The sequence below is a fragment of the Indicator indicator genome, chromosome 19 (assembly GCF_027791375.1).
Source record: "Indicator indicator isolate 239-I01 chromosome 19, UM_Iind_1.1, whole genome shotgun sequence".
NCBI lineage: Eukaryota > Metazoa > Chordata > Aves > Piciformes > Indicatoridae > Indicator > Indicator indicator.
Window position 1 is genome coordinate 1,572,953 of NC_072028.1, and position 19,683 is coordinate 1,592,635.

General features: G+C 37.9%; 2 protein-coding genes across 2 annotated transcripts; one reads left to right on the top strand and one right to left on the bottom strand.

Annotated features, from left to right (window-relative positions):
* Nucleotides 1–1,106: 1,106 nt before the first annotated feature.
* On the bottom strand, nucleotides 1,107–7,925 carry CENPN (centromere protein N). Its single transcript, XM_054389769.1, has 10 exons — nucleotides 7,755–7,925; nucleotides 7,168–7,213; nucleotides 6,378–6,434; nucleotides 5,922–5,998; nucleotides 4,071–4,247; nucleotides 3,297–3,398; nucleotides 2,687–2,744; nucleotides 2,170–2,282; nucleotides 1,516–1,639; nucleotides 1,107–1,222 (listed from the first exon to the last, which is right to left on the bottom strand). Exons 1-10 carry the CDS (start codon nucleotides 7,923–7,925, stop codon nucleotides 1,107–1,109), a joined length of 1,041 nt encoding a protein of 346 aa, XP_054245744.1.
* Nucleotides 7,926–8,493: 568 nt separating this feature from the next.
* On the top strand, nucleotides 8,494–18,654 carry CMC2 (C-X9-C motif containing 2). The gene is made up of 4 exons (XM_054389789.1): nucleotides 8,494–8,584; nucleotides 12,891–13,027; nucleotides 16,196–16,267; nucleotides 18,327–18,654. Exons 2-4 carry the CDS (start codon nucleotides 12,947–12,949, stop codon nucleotides 18,399–18,401), a joined length of 228 nt encoding a protein of 75 aa, XP_054245764.1. The 5' UTR covers nucleotides 8,494–8,584; nucleotides 12,891–12,946; the 3' UTR covers nucleotides 18,402–18,654.
* Nucleotides 18,655–19,683: the final 1,029 nt, after the last annotated feature.

A 19,683-nucleotide genomic window follows, 5' to 3' on the forward strand; every position in this document is an offset into this window, starting at 1 on the left:
GAGAAAGTGAAAGAATGTAAATAAGTCACTATTGGGTGTAAGAAAGCAAAATAACGATTGTTCTAAACACTTCCATTGGATAGATAGAAATGTTTAAGAACTATTATCCAAAACAAAGTAGGCATTCTGCACATTCTGCGTTCGGCAGTGGGGGCAGTTGCTGGGCTGTCTGGCTGCTGTTTCTTCTTCTCTTCTGGCTGAAGATAACACACTGACCTTGGCAGCTAAGTTAACAACTTTCTGCTTAACTAACTCTGCTTCTCTGTCCAGGGGGGTCTGGGGGGGAAGCTCCTGGGAGAGAGAGGCCCCTTTGGGAGGGTCCCCTTGGGGGGAAGCAAAGGGAGATCGATTGTGCTTTTTCTGTTGATTGTATATATTTGTGAATGTCGTGAATTTTGTATATTTGTATATATTCATTGCATTTCATTGTAGATTTTAGACTCTGCTTGTAAATACAGCTTTTCATTTGCTTCCAGACTGAGCTAGCCTGGTTATTGTCGGTGGGGGGGGAATTTCAGCTCACACCGACACACATGGACTTCCTCAAAATCTGTATTTCAAGAGTCCCTTCCCCATGCCCTGTAATGGTCTTTGAGTCTAATCTTCATCTACTAAATGAAAAACATGCCTGACCTGCATAAAGGTAGTCCCACTTGCTTGAACGGGACTATTCACATGTTCAAAGTGGGACACCTAATCTGTTGTGCTGCTGAACTAGAGCCCAAATAAGACAGTCAGTTACAATATCTTGGCCATCTACAGCTACGGTAGGAAACTGCACAGCTACAGTTGCTTTATTAAGCTTTGGCTAGCTTTAACTTCACAAATACTATTAAGAATGGAGTTAAGAGCAGTCGTCACATTTAAATATGAAATAACCACAACCTTTGTTTAAACTTGCAAATAATGGGCTTTTATTATTTAAGGAAAGTGCTAACTTACTGGAAAAGACAGAAAATAATTCAGAAAAGCCACTATGTAGAAAACACTTTAAAGGATTATGCAAGAATAAGTTATTTTAAAAAAAATTTGGTTTACATTCTCTGATGGCTTATATTAATGCCAGTAAAAAATGGAGTTGTATATTTCTGTGAATCAGTTTTAAATTAAGGGCTTACAAAGCTTCCTGGGAAGAAACCTTTTTTCTCTTTAATTTTGAAATTATTCCTAGCTTTTTGTGTTATACATGTAAGCAGTGGTGAAAGTGGTGCATCAGCCATACCTGGAGAGAGAGACAGATAATTATAGCTTAACTCAACCAATATTTACCTTTTACAACTGTTGTAACACCAAAACACTGCCTGAGTATCTATCTATAACCAGCAATTCTCAAGAACAAACTGGTATGAATTTACACAAGTTTTTATAGTGGTAACATTTTTATTCTACTAAATTCCTATGTATTTCTGAACCCAGCTCTCAAGATTCTCCCTTATGCGCGACAAACACAATGCAAGATGACAAAACTATTTAACTGTGGATTTTTCCTCTGCTTTATAGAGTTGGAACACTTACCTGCTGGCACCAAGGATTTCAGTGATTCTAAAAGATGTGGACTAGAAAACTTGACCAGACATCTGAATGGTTCTTCTTTATCCAAAACTTCCATTCTAGGATCACTTTTAAACATCGTCTCAAGCTGTTAACACAAAATTAACCAGGGAGTATAAGCAAGGAATATATTTGTAATGTTAACATGATTCCAGCTGGAGGAGTACTTTAATAAAATCAGAGTGCCACCATGCCGTAAAGCTTTCTGCTGAAAGAGGCAGCTTGTTCAGGTAACATCACAAAACACTAAGTATCTCTTATATTTCAAATGTATCTGTTAATCACATAAAATCTCTGCATCACCCAAGAATTTACATTACATGTAATGCGAGCTTCACTGTACTTCACATAACCCTAATTTCTCCAGCTTCAGCATGCTGCTGCTGTGTAAGCCTTCATTACAAAAACAAATCCAAATGCTTAGTTCACAAGGTTGAAAGATGAGACGTGATCTAGTAGTCTGACCAAATCAGTGCAAATCTGTTGCTTAAAGATGCTTTTAATTAATTTAAAATATTCTCCCTAAAGTTGAAAACAATCTAATATTTCTTCAATTTGCAATTTCATGTAGCTATGTCCATATGACAATAAAAAACCCAAATTGGTTGCACTTACTACCTTATATTGTGCAAATTCAAGTTGTGGTTGGGGACCATCACCAAAAATCTCCCAAGTCACTCTCTGTATTCTTTCTTTCTCACTTCTGTTTTCTTGAATTATCCTTAAATCTGCTTCAGAGAAAAAGAAGAGAAAAAACAGAATGACAACTGTGAGCTTATACAATACTGTTTTTCTGATCAGGTGACTGTTCCAGTGAAAATCTGCAAAAAATTTTAAAGAATTCATCACAACATTTTTTTCATAAGATGGCTGCATTTTCAATTCTTACCAAGAGAAAAACTCAAGCTAATATGAAAGAAGAGAGTGGGCAATCTGTATTTTTGGTTTCCTAACTGTGTGCAATGACAGTCCCAAGGAAATTTATTTCTCTTAGAGACAGCAAGTATTATGGCACCCCACCAGGAATGGATAATATAATGTGGATGTAACCTATGGACATTGCCTAATATGAATCTCATTTCAGAAGCCAGTAGTAACCACATTTGAACTTCTGCCTCATTAAAAATATACATACCACTTTCTGGTTCTCCATTCCTTTCTTGTACAGGTCTTGGACAATAAGTTTGGAAGTTCTAAATGGAGAAAAAAAAAATTCAGTTCACTTCCACTTTTAAAGGCTGTACTTGAAAAGAATCATAGAATGGTAGGGGTTGGGATATCCTTTCCAGATTTCTTTTTACTTCTCAAAGTGAATAGTCTTACAATTTTGGACAATTACTAGAAGTCAGAACGCCCAGCATTATTCTGAGAAAAGGATGCTCATCCTGTATTTGTGCCCATTTCCCTACCTACAAATTTTACATGGACAAGCAGAGTAAGTGCCCATTCCAATACCCTTCAACTCATTACTCTGTGTTTAAAAAGTCCTAGAATTGAATTTTTCATATAATTTTTAGACTGAATGTAACTATGAGGAACAGCAGAGTGGGTGGGTGGGATACCAAATAATTACATCCCCATTATAAGGTTACCTTAATCTAAGGCTGTCCACCACAGTAGCTCAATATTATTCTAACTTGGTGGTCTCTTGGAAGAAGTGAACTTGCCCCCCCTGCTAGGGGGTGAGAACTAGGCTTGAAACAAAAAGCAAGGCTTATTTTAGGATGTACTTGTGAATGGCTCACCTGGCTATATCTCTTAAACACAATATCTTTAAGGGAGTTTAAAGAATGACTTCGAAGCTCCATTTCCCGGATGCCATGGTAACTGGAAGCAACAACCAGGGCCTTTAAATAAAAATTGAAATAGTTTTAAAAATTATTCTTAGTTATCTCTGTTTATAATATGGTAAAGGTATGGTATTTCTAGACATGGCAATGCTTGCTTCAAGTTAAACAACTGGCCTTTAACTAGTAGCATTCTCATGTCTGAAAAAATGCTGAATAGGCTGTTATTAAGCTTAATTTAATATTTAAAAGCAGTCATAGGATTAGCCAGCTAAGCCATATAAGCCTTTCTCAGCTGAAAAATAAACAGAGCAATAAAATAATTAATCTATTAGTACAGAAGTCTGCCAAATAACAGAAAAAAAAAAATGAAAGACTACCAACGCATTCCCTAATGAGCTCTTACATTTAGTTCTTGAAGTTCTATGTCGAGGTACACTTCAACTTCTTTGAGACAATTTGTCTGAATGCTGTCCTAACACTTGGTTAGGAAATTAGAACAATTCAAGGCCAGCAAAAAATCTCAATAAATTGAATTTATTCATGACACACAAATCCAAATGTCACAAAACCTGAGTTTTACCCCATTTTTATCATGGGCCAAGGGAAAAAGTGACTGCATAAATTAGTTCATTAAAATAAATGATAAGTATTCATCCTCTTAAAAGTCAGCACAATTATAGCTCAGCATAACTGCTGTGAAATGAGGGTCTAGGCAGTTTTATTCTGTACCTGACACAGCAGAGGCAAGTTGCTTTTAAGCACTGAAGCAGAAATGAAGACATAAGGAGTCTGTGAATGGTATACAACATAGCTGGTCTTGTATTGGTTTGGTTTTGTATACGGTGTCCCCCAGGCAATCCTAATCCAGATTGCGTTATCCTCACATTCTCTTAAATTGATGGTGACCTAAGCAGAAGAAGAAAGAAAAGCTTTGACTTAGCAGCAGCTGTCCAGAAAGATTGTTGTCTCTTAACCCTGTGATCAGAGGACCCAACCATAATTTAGTACTTCACTGTTTGAATAAGAAACAAATCCCCCTAGTGTGGTTTGGATTATATTTAGATCAAAATTTCCACAGAAAATGTATAGACCTCACAAACTGGGGGGTGGGGGGAGTAATAAGGAAGACCACCAAAACACAACAACCAAACCTTTTCAAACTCTAACATTACTATTTTTCTGTTGATAAACATTTTCTTCTGAAAGGTGAAAATAACATCTTATTACAGTAGTCTGCATGCTCACTTCTTAAAAAACAAAACACCACACCAACCCAAAAAATCCCAAACAACCACCACTAAAAAACCCCACCAAAACAAAACCAAAAAACCCCAAACCCACAACAACAAAAATAATACCACCAAAGCAAAAAAAACCCCAAACAACAACAAAACAACACCTGACAACCCAAAAAACAATGCAAAAAGTTATCTGCTTAAATGGAAGGCTAGTGGCAGTATTCCCATATCATCCACTATTTGATAAATTAAACTTTTGCTCAACTTGTTATTTTATACCTAAATATAATATTTATCATGACTCAAGAGCACATGATCAGAAGTTTGAAAATTACCTTTTCTGGTCTCGTAAATTTACCCCTTTCTTTCTTCTTGTTACCTTGACTATCTGGCTGTCATGAAAATGGGAAGACTTCCTATAAAAAGACTCAACCCTCCTTTTGACTGAGGCACACATAGCCAAGCTTTTAGTCCAGCTGCTCGTAAACTGTTTAAATTGCTGGACAACATTACTTCCCAAAGTTAATTAAAAAAAATAAAATATTGCAAAACTTTATTATGATATGAACTGCTACGATCCATTAGTCTGATTTGTATTTGTTGCCCTCTGCTGTTGTCGGAATCCTTTGTGTGTCAAGAAGTGATACAGCTAGCTAGCCAGATGCATTTTCTGTTACCTTGCTTAAATGAAGCTGGGGAGCTAAAGCAATAATAGGCTTCTGCAAATGGCTTAGTAAATAAGTGAGATGATAGTATTTGCTTTGCATTTTTCTTTCTTGCCACGTAGTCTAGAAATTCCTTCATGCTGTTGTCCATGGTCAATGAAATACCAGGGCCAAGTTCTCACAGCCACCATAAAACATAATTTCAAAACTAGAATTAAGAAGAAATGGATACAATTTTGCTACTAATGTAAGTCACTAACTTCCTTGTCCTGTTTACTGGCTACTTTGAATTCCCTATATACTATTTGATTCAATTTATGTTGTTTGTGTAGTTACTGCATAACAGGACAAAGCAGTATCCACTTTCCTAGGCAACAGCTACACCCAAACAGGGAAAATATTTGACTGAAAACATAAACAAGCTGTCTTTCTTGAAGCCTGCCATACTGGCAAACTTTTATGATGGAGTGAAATAAAACGTTAAGTTGCTAGAACAGATACGCAATTCATTTCATATTTTACATGCAGTTCCTACCATTCCCAAGTGAATAATTCCATTATTTTTTTTATGCAGACTTCAAGAAAAAGAAAAAAATCAAAGTAGTAATAATAATAATAATAATATAATCTACTGACACCAGAGCCATGTAACATAACTAGAATGGATTTGTTCTTACATTTTCCAAGGCTGACAGAAGTCGTCTTTTAAATTTTTTTTTGAAACTTTGTAAATCAAAAATTTCTGGTTCTTCCCCTGTCACACAAGAAAAGAAACGAGAATTGCATTTACAACAACTAGTTCAGAGTTGTTTCCAGTTCTGCTGCAGACAAAATTAAGCAGAAAAAGCTGAAGTTGCATATGGAGAGCTGAACATGAAATTTAAGCCTTGTTATTGCCTTATAGAGAAGGGGTTAATATTTAGTTGGTAGTTACTAATTTCTAGTAATTGCTTGAGAAGTTAATAGAAAATATTTTAATAAACATCAACACTGAAAAATCCATACTAGACTGAAATATTATACTTCTCTCCAATGAAAAAATCCATACTAGACTATATTTGTGTTTAAAACATATGAAAAGAGGTAGTAAATTGCTGATAATGATGAAACTACGACAAAGAAAGATATTTTACCTGTTTTCTGCATTTGGTAAACACTCCACACTCTTTTGTTTGGATAGATGGAGTTGTCTAAGAAAAATAGGAATTGCTCTATAAAATAGCATATTATGAAATGGTAATTAAAGGATCAAATAATTTCACAATACTTTTATGACCACGTTATTAAAAAAATTAAAATTCTTAAACTATCACTCACAGCAAACCTAAAAGAAAAGCAGGTTTTTATTAGAAGAGATGGAAAAAACTAGTGTAATCCTAACTAAGCAACTAATAAAAGGTATCTCTGAGGCTCAGTGTTTAAAGAAGGGTTTTATCTAAAGTGATCAAAACTCAGTCTAAGTGTAGACTGTTAAACCCTTGAGATTTAAACTATTACATAATCAAGTTGTGAATTAATATTGGAGTTAAAGCTCTACCTGGAGTATACACTGACAGTTTTGTCTCTGTCTCTCCCTGTTGGAACATGGCATTACTGATTTTTAATGTTCAGTGTACACTGAAGACAAACATCTCCCTGCATTTTTAACTGCCTGCTGGATATGGCCTACCACAGTTTACATCTAGTGAGATCCCAAAAGAAGCAAACATACTTGCTAATCTTGAGCTTTTAATTTATGTTTTTTAGAAGGGACAGTTCTAGTAAGATTCGTTATCTAAAGTGTAATCTGCTTGTGCCAAATCCATCTGTAGCTCACTAAGACAATTGCTATGTAATGAGAGTCACTCAGGAAAAAAAAAAAAGCAAAGATGTCAGCATTTGTTGGGTTTTTTGCTTTTGTTTTTTTTTTTTTTTTTTACTTACAAATGATGTCTAGGACAGCTGCTTGCTTTATGTCTGCAGAATTTTCCTGAAAAGAGTTACAGTACATGGTGAACTACCTAGAATGATCTGTCACACCATTTAGTAAGTGAAAAGTCTCAGCATCGCTATTTTAAATGGCATTGCACTGAAGTCTGCAGCATGTACATTCTCCCTGGACACCACACCTGGTCCCAATGTCCACCCTATACAGTTTTGAGAAATCAGTAACAAAAGCCACCTAACCAAGGTTTAAGTGTTCATCTGCAGAGGCTGCTATTATCACCCATACTCAATAAATGAGTAGGCATTACAATCAATACCTTTATTTTACAATTTAGAAATACACCTACCTTTTAAGGGTTTATAGCTCAAAACATGTGATTCCATACTTATTAAGAGTCTATCATGCAGCCCCATCAGAGGAAACCGATAGTATTACCAACTCAACTTTACATTTTCTGGACTACAAACTGCCATTTAACGCTGTATTATGGACAAAGAAAATTAATTTCTTCGTGTTTTTCTGACAATTCTTCAACACGCATTCTGTATGTATGTCACTGACAGTTCCCAAAGGCAGGAATTACCTCACAGAGATGAACAACTTCTTGAGAAATGTTGTCCTTTATCTGGTGGAAGTTTATGGTTTGCAGCTGCGCCTCAGAGAGAAAGCCCCATTTCTGTAGCATTGATTTGATTTCATCTCGGGGGATTTTCAGTACAGTCCTTCGAATGTACTCAGCAACAGTCTCATCCATAATGAAGCCACCTGAAAATTGGAAACGTCAAAGCTGAGACCAAAGCACAGGCAGGCTCGGGAGATTTGCTCCCTTAAGGAAGGTGTACGAAGCTGTATCTGGGCACGAGTAGCAGTACCTTGGCGTCAGTCCTAAACACGGCATTACCACAGATTCTACAGATACCAACCACAGCAACTTAAAACGCTTTCTATAACGGTTTTCCCTTAAGCTCTCGGAAGCTTACCTCACAGACAGAGTCCTGGTACGAGCTTTTGGACAAGGATAGGTGAGCGTTGGCCCTCGTCCACGGCTGCTACTCCCTGTTCGGCCCAGTGGGTATCCAGAGGGCCCTAGCCAGCTGGAATAGCCGCCCCGCAGCCCCCACTCCACCCGCCAAGCAGAGGAGCGGCGCTAGCCCTCCCGTGTCTTCCTGCCGCCCGCCGTGCACCCCACCAACCACCGCCCGCCTTTCGAAACGCCCAATCAGACTGGGCAGGTGCCCAGGATATCCAATAGCAAACCGCTCCCGCCTCCGGCCTCGCTGCGTCTGGCGCTGGCGCTCTGAGGGCTCTTCCCGTGGCTTCCAGTCAGGCATGCCCAGGTCACCCTCGCCTCCTGCCGGCCTTGTGTGGTTGCGTGTCGCTCATGGTGCTGACCCTGTCAGACTGGGGACTGGAGTAAGTGCGAGGATGGCTGAGAGGGGAGGCTTTGACCAGACCCCAGTAGGCAGCGTTGTTCTTTTCTAGCCTTAAAGAGAAAAAAGGGGCATGTGGGGAAGTTCCCCCTCCGCCCTATCGCCGCCTTTCCTCCTCACAGCCTGGCTCAGGGGGAGCTGTTCCGGGTCGGCTTCTGGGACCCTGTGCTCACCTCGCATCCCTCTGAATGGGAACATGGGGCTCTCTATTGCGACCGCCGTAAGCTTGCTTTTCCTTGTGTCTGTATCGCAGCACTGCTTTAAAGACTCCTGGGAGCACAGAGAAACTACCAACTGAAAATAGTGTGGGTTAGTTCAGTGGGCCTCTTGCCGTACCTGTTGATAACGGCGTAGCAGCCCCTTTCACCTGCCAGGACAGTATTTACTTTCTGCCAAGTGCGATGTGCCTTGCAAAACAGGAATTTGGCAACAGCACCTTATCTTAAAATGTCTTAGGAAAAGAATGATGCATGTTTAAACCTTTCTTTCATCGCTGTCCCCCAAACATAGGAATATTGAGCATGAAGCTTATCGGTGAGACTAAAGCAACCTGATGTAGTTTTCCTTCTGCATCAGGGAACTGGATAATTCATATTTATGGGAGATGGTGAGAAAAGAAAGAAGGAACTACCCTAGGCTCCTCACATCCTGATTTTACACCTCACATGGGAAAAAACTGGGAATGTACCAAACCCTTCCTTTCTTTTTCCGCACAGTTAGGTCCTTTGGCTGCTATTTCCTATAAGGAGGTCAAGAGGAGAGAGTAGCATGTGGAGAGAAACAGTTGGTTTGTCCTGGATTTTGGTGTCTGATAGGAGTGTGAATGAAATACAAGTGGTTTTGCCTGCTCTCTCTTTTTGCCTGCCTTGTGGTTTCTGCCTACTTGCTAGGTATCTGCAGTTTTACTCTGAATTCTGTAATACATGTGGGTTCCTTTTGCACATAAATGTTTAATGTATTGAACGTGTATAGATGAGCTTTTAAGTTAGGAGTGAGTATCACTTTGTGATAATTTATGTGGTGATTCCTGTTAGGAAATACTTAGCAATTTGAAATGCTTAGTGTCCAGAATTGCTTGTGCAAGGAATTGTCTTACAATTATTTTTCTAAATAAAAAATATCAGCATTGGAAATTCAGTGTTATTGTCAGAGAATTTGTAAGATTAGGCTTTTGATTATTTTTCAAATAAATACGGTCTTCTGCTGACCATTTTTGTGGAACCCAGTGAAATATGTCAGAGTTCATCTAAATACTTCTCTCCAAATACTTCAGATATTTATATTTGCTTGGCATTTTGCAGTCTGTTTTCCTCCTAATGCAATTCTTTTGTTTTCTTAATATTGTTATTCTACTTTACTGCTAGTATTTCTTCTACACCGACTGCATGTTTACCGTGACATTCTTTATCCAGCTTTTCTTTTAGTAGTTTTCTCAGAACAATTTATATTGTTTATTCTCTTTTTTTCCCCTGCAATCTCCCTCCTCTCTCCCCTGTATTTATTCGTATTTAGATTTATTTATGAGCTACCACCTACATAAAATTCTGTCCACACAGATTTCAATTCTAGTAAGAACTATTTCTATCGTTATTTTAAATTAGAACATTATTAAAAAGAAACTGAGGAAACCAGTAGTTCATCCTGTCCTTTTTTCATACATGTTTTTGTTACTCTTGACACTTTTTCATCTATCAGAGCAATTGCCCTGCAGCAAAAAGACTTTTGCCTTCTCTCATCATTTATAGATCATGTTCTGATCTGACACTCCTAAACATATAAAATATAATATTGGCACTGATAACACTGTTCAGTGATGAACTTCAGAAGTACTTAAAGGCTCCAGGAAAGCCTTCCATGACACTGTAAGATGTTACTTTAATCCATCATAGCCTACGTGAACTGAGTAATGTATCTGGTAACTGAACTTGAAAGATGAATTTCAGGAGTACTGATCTATGAACTGGTGTGACACCACCTCTGATTTGTAGCATCTGTCCTGCAAGAGGTGCCATTGGAAAATTAATTTGAGTCATTAGAGGGCTTCTAACTGATGAAGTGTCCTGTCAGCTATGTGTGGCGCACTGATAGCTTTCATCTACTTTATCTGAGAATAATTTTGTAAACAGTGGTAGTGATTACTAATCTTAATCTAGAAATAATGACTCTTTCCTTCAAATGCTGCCTTTGACTTTCTGGCCTGTGCTGATGTGCATGCCACCTATGTCACTGGGGTCCTGCTTCAGAGACAGCCAGCTCAGGTGGCAGTTTCTGGAAGAGCAGTCAGAGGCTGAAGGAAGAGATTTAATAATCAGCTGGGTTCACACATGGTCAAGGAATGTGCAGTTGCTGAGCAGGTCACCCTCTCGAGGGAATGCTAAATCTACTGCTATCAAAAAAGATCTACTGATAAATACAAACCATTTTGACTTTGTGTGGCATGCAATCAAAAGCTGGTGGCAGTAACACAGCAGGGTTCTTAATCGCTTTTCTGTTACAGTTGTGCTCCTGCTGTCATATTTCTAAAAGTTCGTTTGTTAATTTGTTCAAGAGAATGCTTGAGCAACTTGTCCAGTTTCCACCTTCTTCCATGCTAAGAGCATACATAGTGTAACGGAGGCTTCCAGGTAGTATGGAGGAAGGTTTTTTTAAAATTAATTACAGTATATCTGTAACACTGTGGAGTGTATTCTCATGGGTGTCAAGAGGCTTTAAAATGTGTTTGGATTCTTAAAAATTAGTTTGTGGGAATATAACTGTTGTTAAGCTGAAAACACAACAGGATATATCGGGTAAATTAGTGTACATATATCTTTGAGCTAATGTGCTACTCGAGTAGCTGACAGCGCTGCAATGAAGATTGTGATTTTTGCAATTGTAAAATCTGACCACTGGCTATTAGTCTTTAGCTTCTCTATTTAGTTGGAGTGTTAAACCAGTGATGGCTACTTAGTACAAGTTGTAGTGATATTTACCTGATGTACTGCAGCTACAGAGGTGATCTCGTTGGAAGTGGAATGACAAAGTAAAAAAATCCATTTCTTTAATTCATTGGCATTACAGCTCATACAAATAGAATTTTGTCAAGGGGCACCCAGTTGTCTTGTTATCAGCTGGACTTTTCTTTTTCCCTTCACTGGTGAAGTTATCTTCCACATGAAAGCTGTCATCTTGCTTCAGCAACTATCAGATGATGTTTTCACATTACTTCTAGGAATATACATCTATAGGTAATATAAAAAATTACTTCTACAATGAAGTTGGCCTCACAGAACCCTGCAGATAACTACCTGGGGGTCCTGGATGATGTGAAGTTAAAATGTGATCTGGCAGTGCACCCTTGCGGCAACGCCAGCTAACAGCATGCTGGGCTGTGTTAGAGGTGGAACCAGCAGGTCAAGGGAAATTGTTACTATTTCCCCTCTTCTTGGCAGTCTTGAGGCCACCTCTGAAATACTGTCTTCATCTTTGGATCCCACAGTCTAACGGTGATGATAAAATAAAAATGAGTCCAGCAAAAGGGAAACTAAGAGGGTCAGGCGGATGGCACAGCTGGCATATGCAGCAAGATTAAGGGAGCCAGGTTGCTTTACTGTTCAAAAGAGAAGACTCATGGGAAACTGAAATGCTGTCTTCCACTACGTGAAAGAGTGGGGCATTCCTGCAGAAAACAGATCTGTATGCTTTTCAGAAGAACGCAGTGAAAGGGCAAGAGGCAACAATGTGAAGTTGCAAGAAGGGACGTTCCAATTTGGCATAGTTAAAAAACATCATTACTATTTTAAGTGATTTAAGTATTGGGTTTTGAACCCTCACGAATGCTTTGGATGAAGGCTTTTTAAAAAGCTTGTAGATAACTAAAAAAGATGCCAGTTCTCAGAGTGCTGTAATGAAATACCATTGTGCTTCCTGTTCTAATCCATCTTTGTAGAGGGTAGAAAGACAGTTTACGTATACTTGGCTCTTTTAAAGCTGGAAAGAATACTGATAATAGGAAAATGAGAAGATAATCTGCAGTTCAGGAAACATTAATGCTCCTAGGGAGTCCCTGAAAATTAAAATCCCAAATGCATTCTGATGTCCATGGTAGTAAAGATTGTAACTTCCAGGTAACACTTGGGCTGTGTAGAAGAACAGAACTGTTTTTAATTACTTTGTGTAATACATAAATATTAAGCTGCATTTTGATCAAAATATTTTTTGTTGTTGTTGTTAAAATCATACTGTGTGATAATATCTTAAGTCATTAACTCAAACTATCTGGTTGTATTTTCATATTTTAATTTTGGCAGGTGGAAGTTTTCTCAGATTCTTGTCCTGGCCCTACCAAAATTATCCCTAAGTAAAGATGCATCCAGACCTGTCTCCTCATTTGCACACTGAAGAATGTAACCTAATTATCAGTCTGCTCAAGAAGTGTCACAAGGAGGTAAGAAGTTTTGAGCAGAGAAAAGAGTATGTGGGTTGGGGAAATGAGTGTCAGATAAATTAGTGAGAATGATATATGATCATAGAGAGAAAAGCTTCCTCTAGGCAGAACAGCCATGAAAGGTAGCTAGTAGGTTTTCTCTGAAGAAGTATCTGACAACTGTGTGTAAAACTTTGCCAGTGATTTCATTAGAAAATAAAACATGCCTTGAAATTTCCGGTCATACAGTTTGATGAGTATGGATTGATTTTTAAGAACTGTAATAACTTCTGCACCTTTTAGTAGTGTGTGCCCCTCAAAAAAACAATAATACAAACAACTTCGAATGCCCTCTTTTTGTATGCTCATAGTATTTCCACATTCCAGCTGTCCACTGGGCAGATGCTTCAGTCTGTTTGAAAGGGGTATGTTGCCAGGATGTGGACATGCTGCATGACTTATGTTCAGAGCTTGGAGAGCTAAATGACATTTACTGGTTGACTTAGTCTTAGTAGGCACCAACCTAAGGATGTAAAATGCCAAATTGTCTTCAGGCTTCTCCAGGCTCTTTGCTGCTTCAAGAAGATCAACTCTTCATCTCATTCATTTAAAAGTGTTTAAAAAAACTGTACTCTTGTATACCTCTAGATGTGAGCTGTCTGCAGTATTGTTGCAGTATTGTTAATTACTTTTCCTGTTCTCTCATATTCTCTAAAGAGATGTTCTGTACAGAACAATACATGTTCTGTATTAGTGCATAAAAAGTTCAATTTCATAGTTTCCACTGAGACAAAAATATAATTTACTATTTGAAAGTAATGGTTGTATGCTTTTTGGGTTTGCTTTTGGGTTTATTTTTATAATAGAAATAAATGTTAATATACAAGTATGATAGGATTTTTGTTTAATGTAGTTTATTAGACTGCCTTTAGTTTAAGAGGGAACTGGGACTAAAAAGCATACTTGCATTCCCTGTCAACAAGAGATTCAAAGGAATCTATTGCCAGTTTGACTTGCGAAGGGTCTAGGAGCAACAATAATGCAGTCACGCGCAGGATTATATTCTGGGTTTGTTTGAAGTTGATCTTCACATGAAGAATTCCTTTTGTCACCCTGTCCTCAGCTTAGAGGGTATTTGTGCTAGCAGTCTCAGAACAGAAAAGATGAAGATGACCTCTCTTACATTCAGTTGAAAGGAAGCAAAACCTTTTCGTTCAAAATTCAGAGGCAATGTACTGAAATATTCTTTTAAAATTGCAGTCACTGAAATCTGTAAGGTCAGTGATCTTAATCAGTTATCAGTGACTACCTGCTGTTTTGTTGTAATGCCAAAATGTCCTAAGAACCTTCATCTACAATTTAAATTAATATTGCTAAGAGATGAAAAGCATTAATCTTTAATTGGGTGTCCTGTGTGTGCCTTTTCACAAAAGTCAGGTTGATTTACTTTATTCCTAATCTAGAACCTGCCCATACCAATTTTTTCATCTAGTGAGGGAAGGTTAATGAGATTCTGATTTTATGTCATTATTTTGATTTCCTGTTTTGGGGGGGGGGGGTTGGTTTGTTTGCTTGTGGGTTTTTTTTTTAAACAACTCGATTCTGCTGCCAAGTGCCTGCTTGAAAGAGACATTTTTATAGGTGGTAGCTGAAACAAACACATATTGTCTTGTAATCTTATCATTGTAATAGGTGTAATAAATGTTTTTGATAATCTGATTCTATTTTTCCCTCATAATCTGAGCCACAATGTGACACCTTTGGAATCTGGCTAAATAAATGCAGATTCAACTCACTGCATGCACTAGTAACAGTGAAGTTAGCTTGAAATGTGAGCATTCACCTTGAAATTTACCCTGCAGGTATAGGAAATAGAATACAAAATTAAATCTGTAATAATTAAAATGAAAACATTGTAAAAGCAAGATTACCTTGCAGTAAAGTGACCATTATCGCATGCAACTGCTTCAGTGTCATCTGATGCCCTTTACAAAGCAGAGAGGTATAAACAAGCTAATTATAGCACTGCTATGGCTAAGTGTTTGTCATAATCTTTATTAGCTCACTCCTACTTTCAATCATCTTCCATTGGCTGAAATGTTGTCGACTGAATTCTTAAAAGTGCTCCTATGTTACTTGTATAAATCCACCAAACTTCTCATCAGCTGCAGATATGCACATAGGTTTCCTCTGAAATACAGGAATGACTTCATTCTCATCTGGTTTGTTCTTCATAGTCATCTTTCTTCAAAATTAATTGGTTCTCAAAAGGATTGGAATTGTTTCTGTTCAATATCTACTAAAACCTCCACTCCTTTAGGTCTTCTGAATTACTTGGATGTTCTGCTATGAGATGCTGTGGCATGGTAGTGAGCATCACTGAGACAGTCATCCCTTTAGAAGAAAACATTCTGAGGGTGATTTCATGGCTGACAATATGCAATTGCTTCAGGAAATTCTGTCTAAAAGGACAGAGTTTTATAGTGAATAGCATCAGGGTAGCTGGGGAATGCCTTCAGGAGGACAATGCCTGTGGTTTTTCAGAAACTAACACTTAAGGTATGAAGAAGGCCTACAGCTGAACGGGGCCATAAAGATGGCAAATTAATTTTATTTATTAGCCTCAAGATCTGGAGAAACTTAATCCCTCATTTTTTATACTGGTTCTGATATATAAATCTAGTGCTTGCATCTTTTGGACCAACAACATGTTCTTCCTGTGGTTAGGATGATGGAGTTGAAGTCCTTTGACTTTGTAGGTCATGAAGAAATAATGGAAACCAAAGAACAGAGGACTTTTCTTCCAGGATGCCTGTAGATCTCCCTGCATCTTCATATACCACAAGCTGGGGTCATTGAAGCTAGTGTGAATGAAAGCTGTAAGACTGATTCCTAAATCATTAAACTGTGTATGTTCTACATTTAGACTTCATAGCTTTAGCTTAAGTATCCTATTTTAGTCTGGTTATACAACATGGTGAGTACCTTCAACTGTCAGCAAGGCAAGGGTGGTTCAAATGGGGTTCAGGGTGGCTGTAACTTTTACCTACTCAGTCAAAAAAGTACAAAACATCATTTTCCACAAAGAAAAGGAAAAGATGACTAGGATATGTTTCAAAATGCAAGTGACTTGTTAGAAGGAGGAAACCTTTGAATTGTAATTTTTTTTTCCTTTCCTTAACTTACCAGCACAACATTTTGAAATTTTTTGGCCATTGCAATGATATTGACCGTGAGATGCGGAAGTGCTTAAGGAAAGAGGTAAGAAGCAATAGATAAATAGTTAATAAAATGAGAAGTCCATGTGATAGAAACAGAATTGCTTTTTACTAAGTTGCACACATTGATAAATAGGCCTTGAGATGTAAACACATTCTGGAGTGGGCATTTGAGACTGAATTTCACCTTCTTCTGATCCATTTTTCAGGTAAAATCTGGCTTTAACAAATGGCACAGTCTATTTTTGGATATATAAAAACAGGCAAACAGACATTTAACCAAACAAATACTGCAAAGAGCAACTGGCACAGATTTGCTGTGATTTATTCTTACTTTATTTTTTCATTAGTGGTATTCACACAATAGAATATAAAGCAGTAATAGTCACTTCTGCATGAGTAACATTTATTACTGAAATTACTTGATGAGTTGCTAAATGAAATATTGCTGCTTAGAACCTACTCTTTGCCATGCTACTTCTGCAGATAGGAAGGAATGGAAGACTCCAGGAGTTTAAGCAGATGAATTAGGACGTGGGCATGTTTTTAGAAGAGTATCAATTGGTCTTTATATTTGTGGTTGTTGCACGTAACTGCACTTCTCACACATCTTTTAACTCGAAATTGTGCTAACTAATTTTGACATAAATTTCACAGTTGAGCCTCATATGAAACGTAAGTGCATGATAACCAGAGCAGCTTATTCCCCTGTCAATCTATGGGATATTAATTTCGTCTGTTTGTGTCAAATAACTTTCTTTTTTTTTTTTCCCCCTGTAAAAATTGTAGCACAGATATGGAAAATAATGAAGCTTCTTTCCATGTAATCTTATTTTCCTTTGTGCCATTGAAACATTTACATTAAAAGGAGTTAGTTCTTGATGGGGTGAAACCACAACACTGAATTTGTCTGCCGCCTTAAAATACGTCTACATTGAAATGTCATAACTAGAAAGCCCCTGAAAGGCTGTTCACAAGTATAGAATAGGTACAAATGTAGCTTTGAAAGATCACTATTCTCATTCTACCTGAAAACATGGATGGGCTAATGAAAAATTAAATATTGCCATGGGAAAAAGTTAAGCATTCTGTAAATGTTAAGTAATGTTTTGGGCCATTATTTCAGTTATAAACCAATCAGTCTAATGAATGAAAACCTGAAAATCCTTTCCAAAATGAATCTCGTCAGGAGATTATTACGTTATACAAAGAATCAAGTATTTGTGGGTTACTTGGGTTTTATTCTTGGTACCAGCTATTAAAAAAATCAAACAAATACCTGCTCTAACCGAAGGTCAAGGATAATTTGCTTCTCCCGAAATGTAAGGTTGTGCATTGATACTTAATTTTTCGTTTCTTCTAACTATAAATTATTTTTTTCGTTTTTGACTCCGATGAGTTAGGCTCTTCAGTCTTTGGGCTTTTGCTGGTACAGGTTCATAGTTGAAAGTATGGTCTTCTTCTGCGTGTATCTAAGCTGTGAAAGCTTTCTTGATTCTGTTTTACAAAGGAGTCTCATTTCTGCTGGGGTTTTTTAAACCGTAACACCTCCCACTCCTTACTCCAAAATTCCTTACCCTTATTCAACCCACATTTGCCTTTGTTCCTTTCATCTTGGTATACCACTTTATCTGTGCACACAATTAATGACCAGGATCAAAAATAGACCAAGTCTGTGATGACGAATTCATGTTTCAGAAGGCAGACACACAGTAATCAGTATTTTCTAAAAGGAAAGAAGCCTGCCCTGTGCTCTAGAATAACACCAGTGTCACTTTTCTTCCTAGTTCATGTGTAAAGTGTAACTCTTGTACCTAGGATGGTTGTAAGATGGCTAAGTTCCTCCATAAGATAACTGAATCTTCTTTATTATAGTGTTCTAATACTCCTTAATCTAATAACCTCAAACTCAGAAACATGTGCTTTAATCAAATGTTAATTTCAAAGTAAAAATGAACCAATATATAGACTAGAACTGCATTTCTGATGCATCCATCAAAGATACTCTTTCTGCTCCGGAGTAATAAATGCTTTCTATACTTCTAGATTTCACTTGTCTGTGTAATGATAGCATCTGATCTCTTAATTTCCCTGTCTTCCAGTATGAAGAAAACAGGATCAGGAACCGGGAGGTGCGTCGCAGGATAATTAATGCTCACAAAAACACAGAGAAATGAGCTCAACTGTAGCTGGACAGCTGTATCTCAACAGGGACACTTGCTTGAATGTTGACAGAATAGTTCTTGCCCATCACCAGTGCTCAGCCTGTGGTTTGTGAAATGGTGAAAAAAAATAAATGTGCTTATTAATATATGGTCATTCCCAGCAAGGCAAACAGTGTGGAAAAAAATAAATATAGTAAATCATCACTCACAATGTATTTTTTTACCTCTAAGAGCAAAATATTGTGGCAAGTCTTTGTTCTGACATAGTTTTGTTAGGATTGTTAAGTAATGAGGAATGAGTGTGTGTAGGTCATTATGTGTTCAATGCTGCAATATTCCCTACAGAATCACAGAATGCTAGGGATTGGAAGTGACCTCAAAAGATCATCCAGTCCAACCACCTTGCCAGAGCAGGGTCACCTAGAGCAGGTCACACAGGAATGCATCCAGGTAGGTTTGGAATGTCTCCGGAGAAGGAGACTCCACAACCTGTCTGGGTGGCCTCTTCCAGTGTTATGTTACCCTCACAGTGAAAAAGTTTTTCATTATGTCTACGTGAAACCTGCTATGCTCCAACTTGCACTACTTGCTGCTTGTCCTCTCATTAGACATCACTGAGGACACTGGTTCTCCTGACACTCACTTTTCACATCCTTACAAACATTAATGAGGTCACCCCTCAGTCTCCTCCTCTCCAAGCTAAAGAGCCTCAGCTCCCTCAGGCCTTCCTCATGAGGGGGATGTTTCACTCCCTTTAGTATCTTCGTGTCTCTGTGCTGGACTCTTTCAAGCAGTTCCCTGAGGTCCTTCTTGAACTGAGTGGCCCAGAACTGGATACAATATTCCAGATGTGGCCTCACAAGACAGAGCAGAGGGGGAGAATATCACTTGACCTGTTGACCACAGCCCTTTTGATACACTCCAGGATGCCATTGGCCTCCTTGGCCATAAGGGCACATTGTGCTGAATTGCATTTATGCCTTTGTGTTTAGCAGTTTCTCTTTCATATCTTGTTTTTTGCCTTTTTTACACTTGCAGAACACTGAAGGACTTTTTCAGTTGCTCTTTGCAGTGTTGTTGTAGCATTGCTTAAATGAATTAGGAAAAAGAAATGTTAAACAGATATGGCTTGAAATTGGAAATTGTCTATCAAGTAACAATTGGGAGTTCTAGTATTTTTATTGCAGCTACAATGATGAAACTGCTACCTTCCACTGAGAATGAAATGTATGTACAGTGCAGACTGCGGTGAGACCATTTGTTCATTGTACCCAAAGCAAATGGCTTTAGAAAT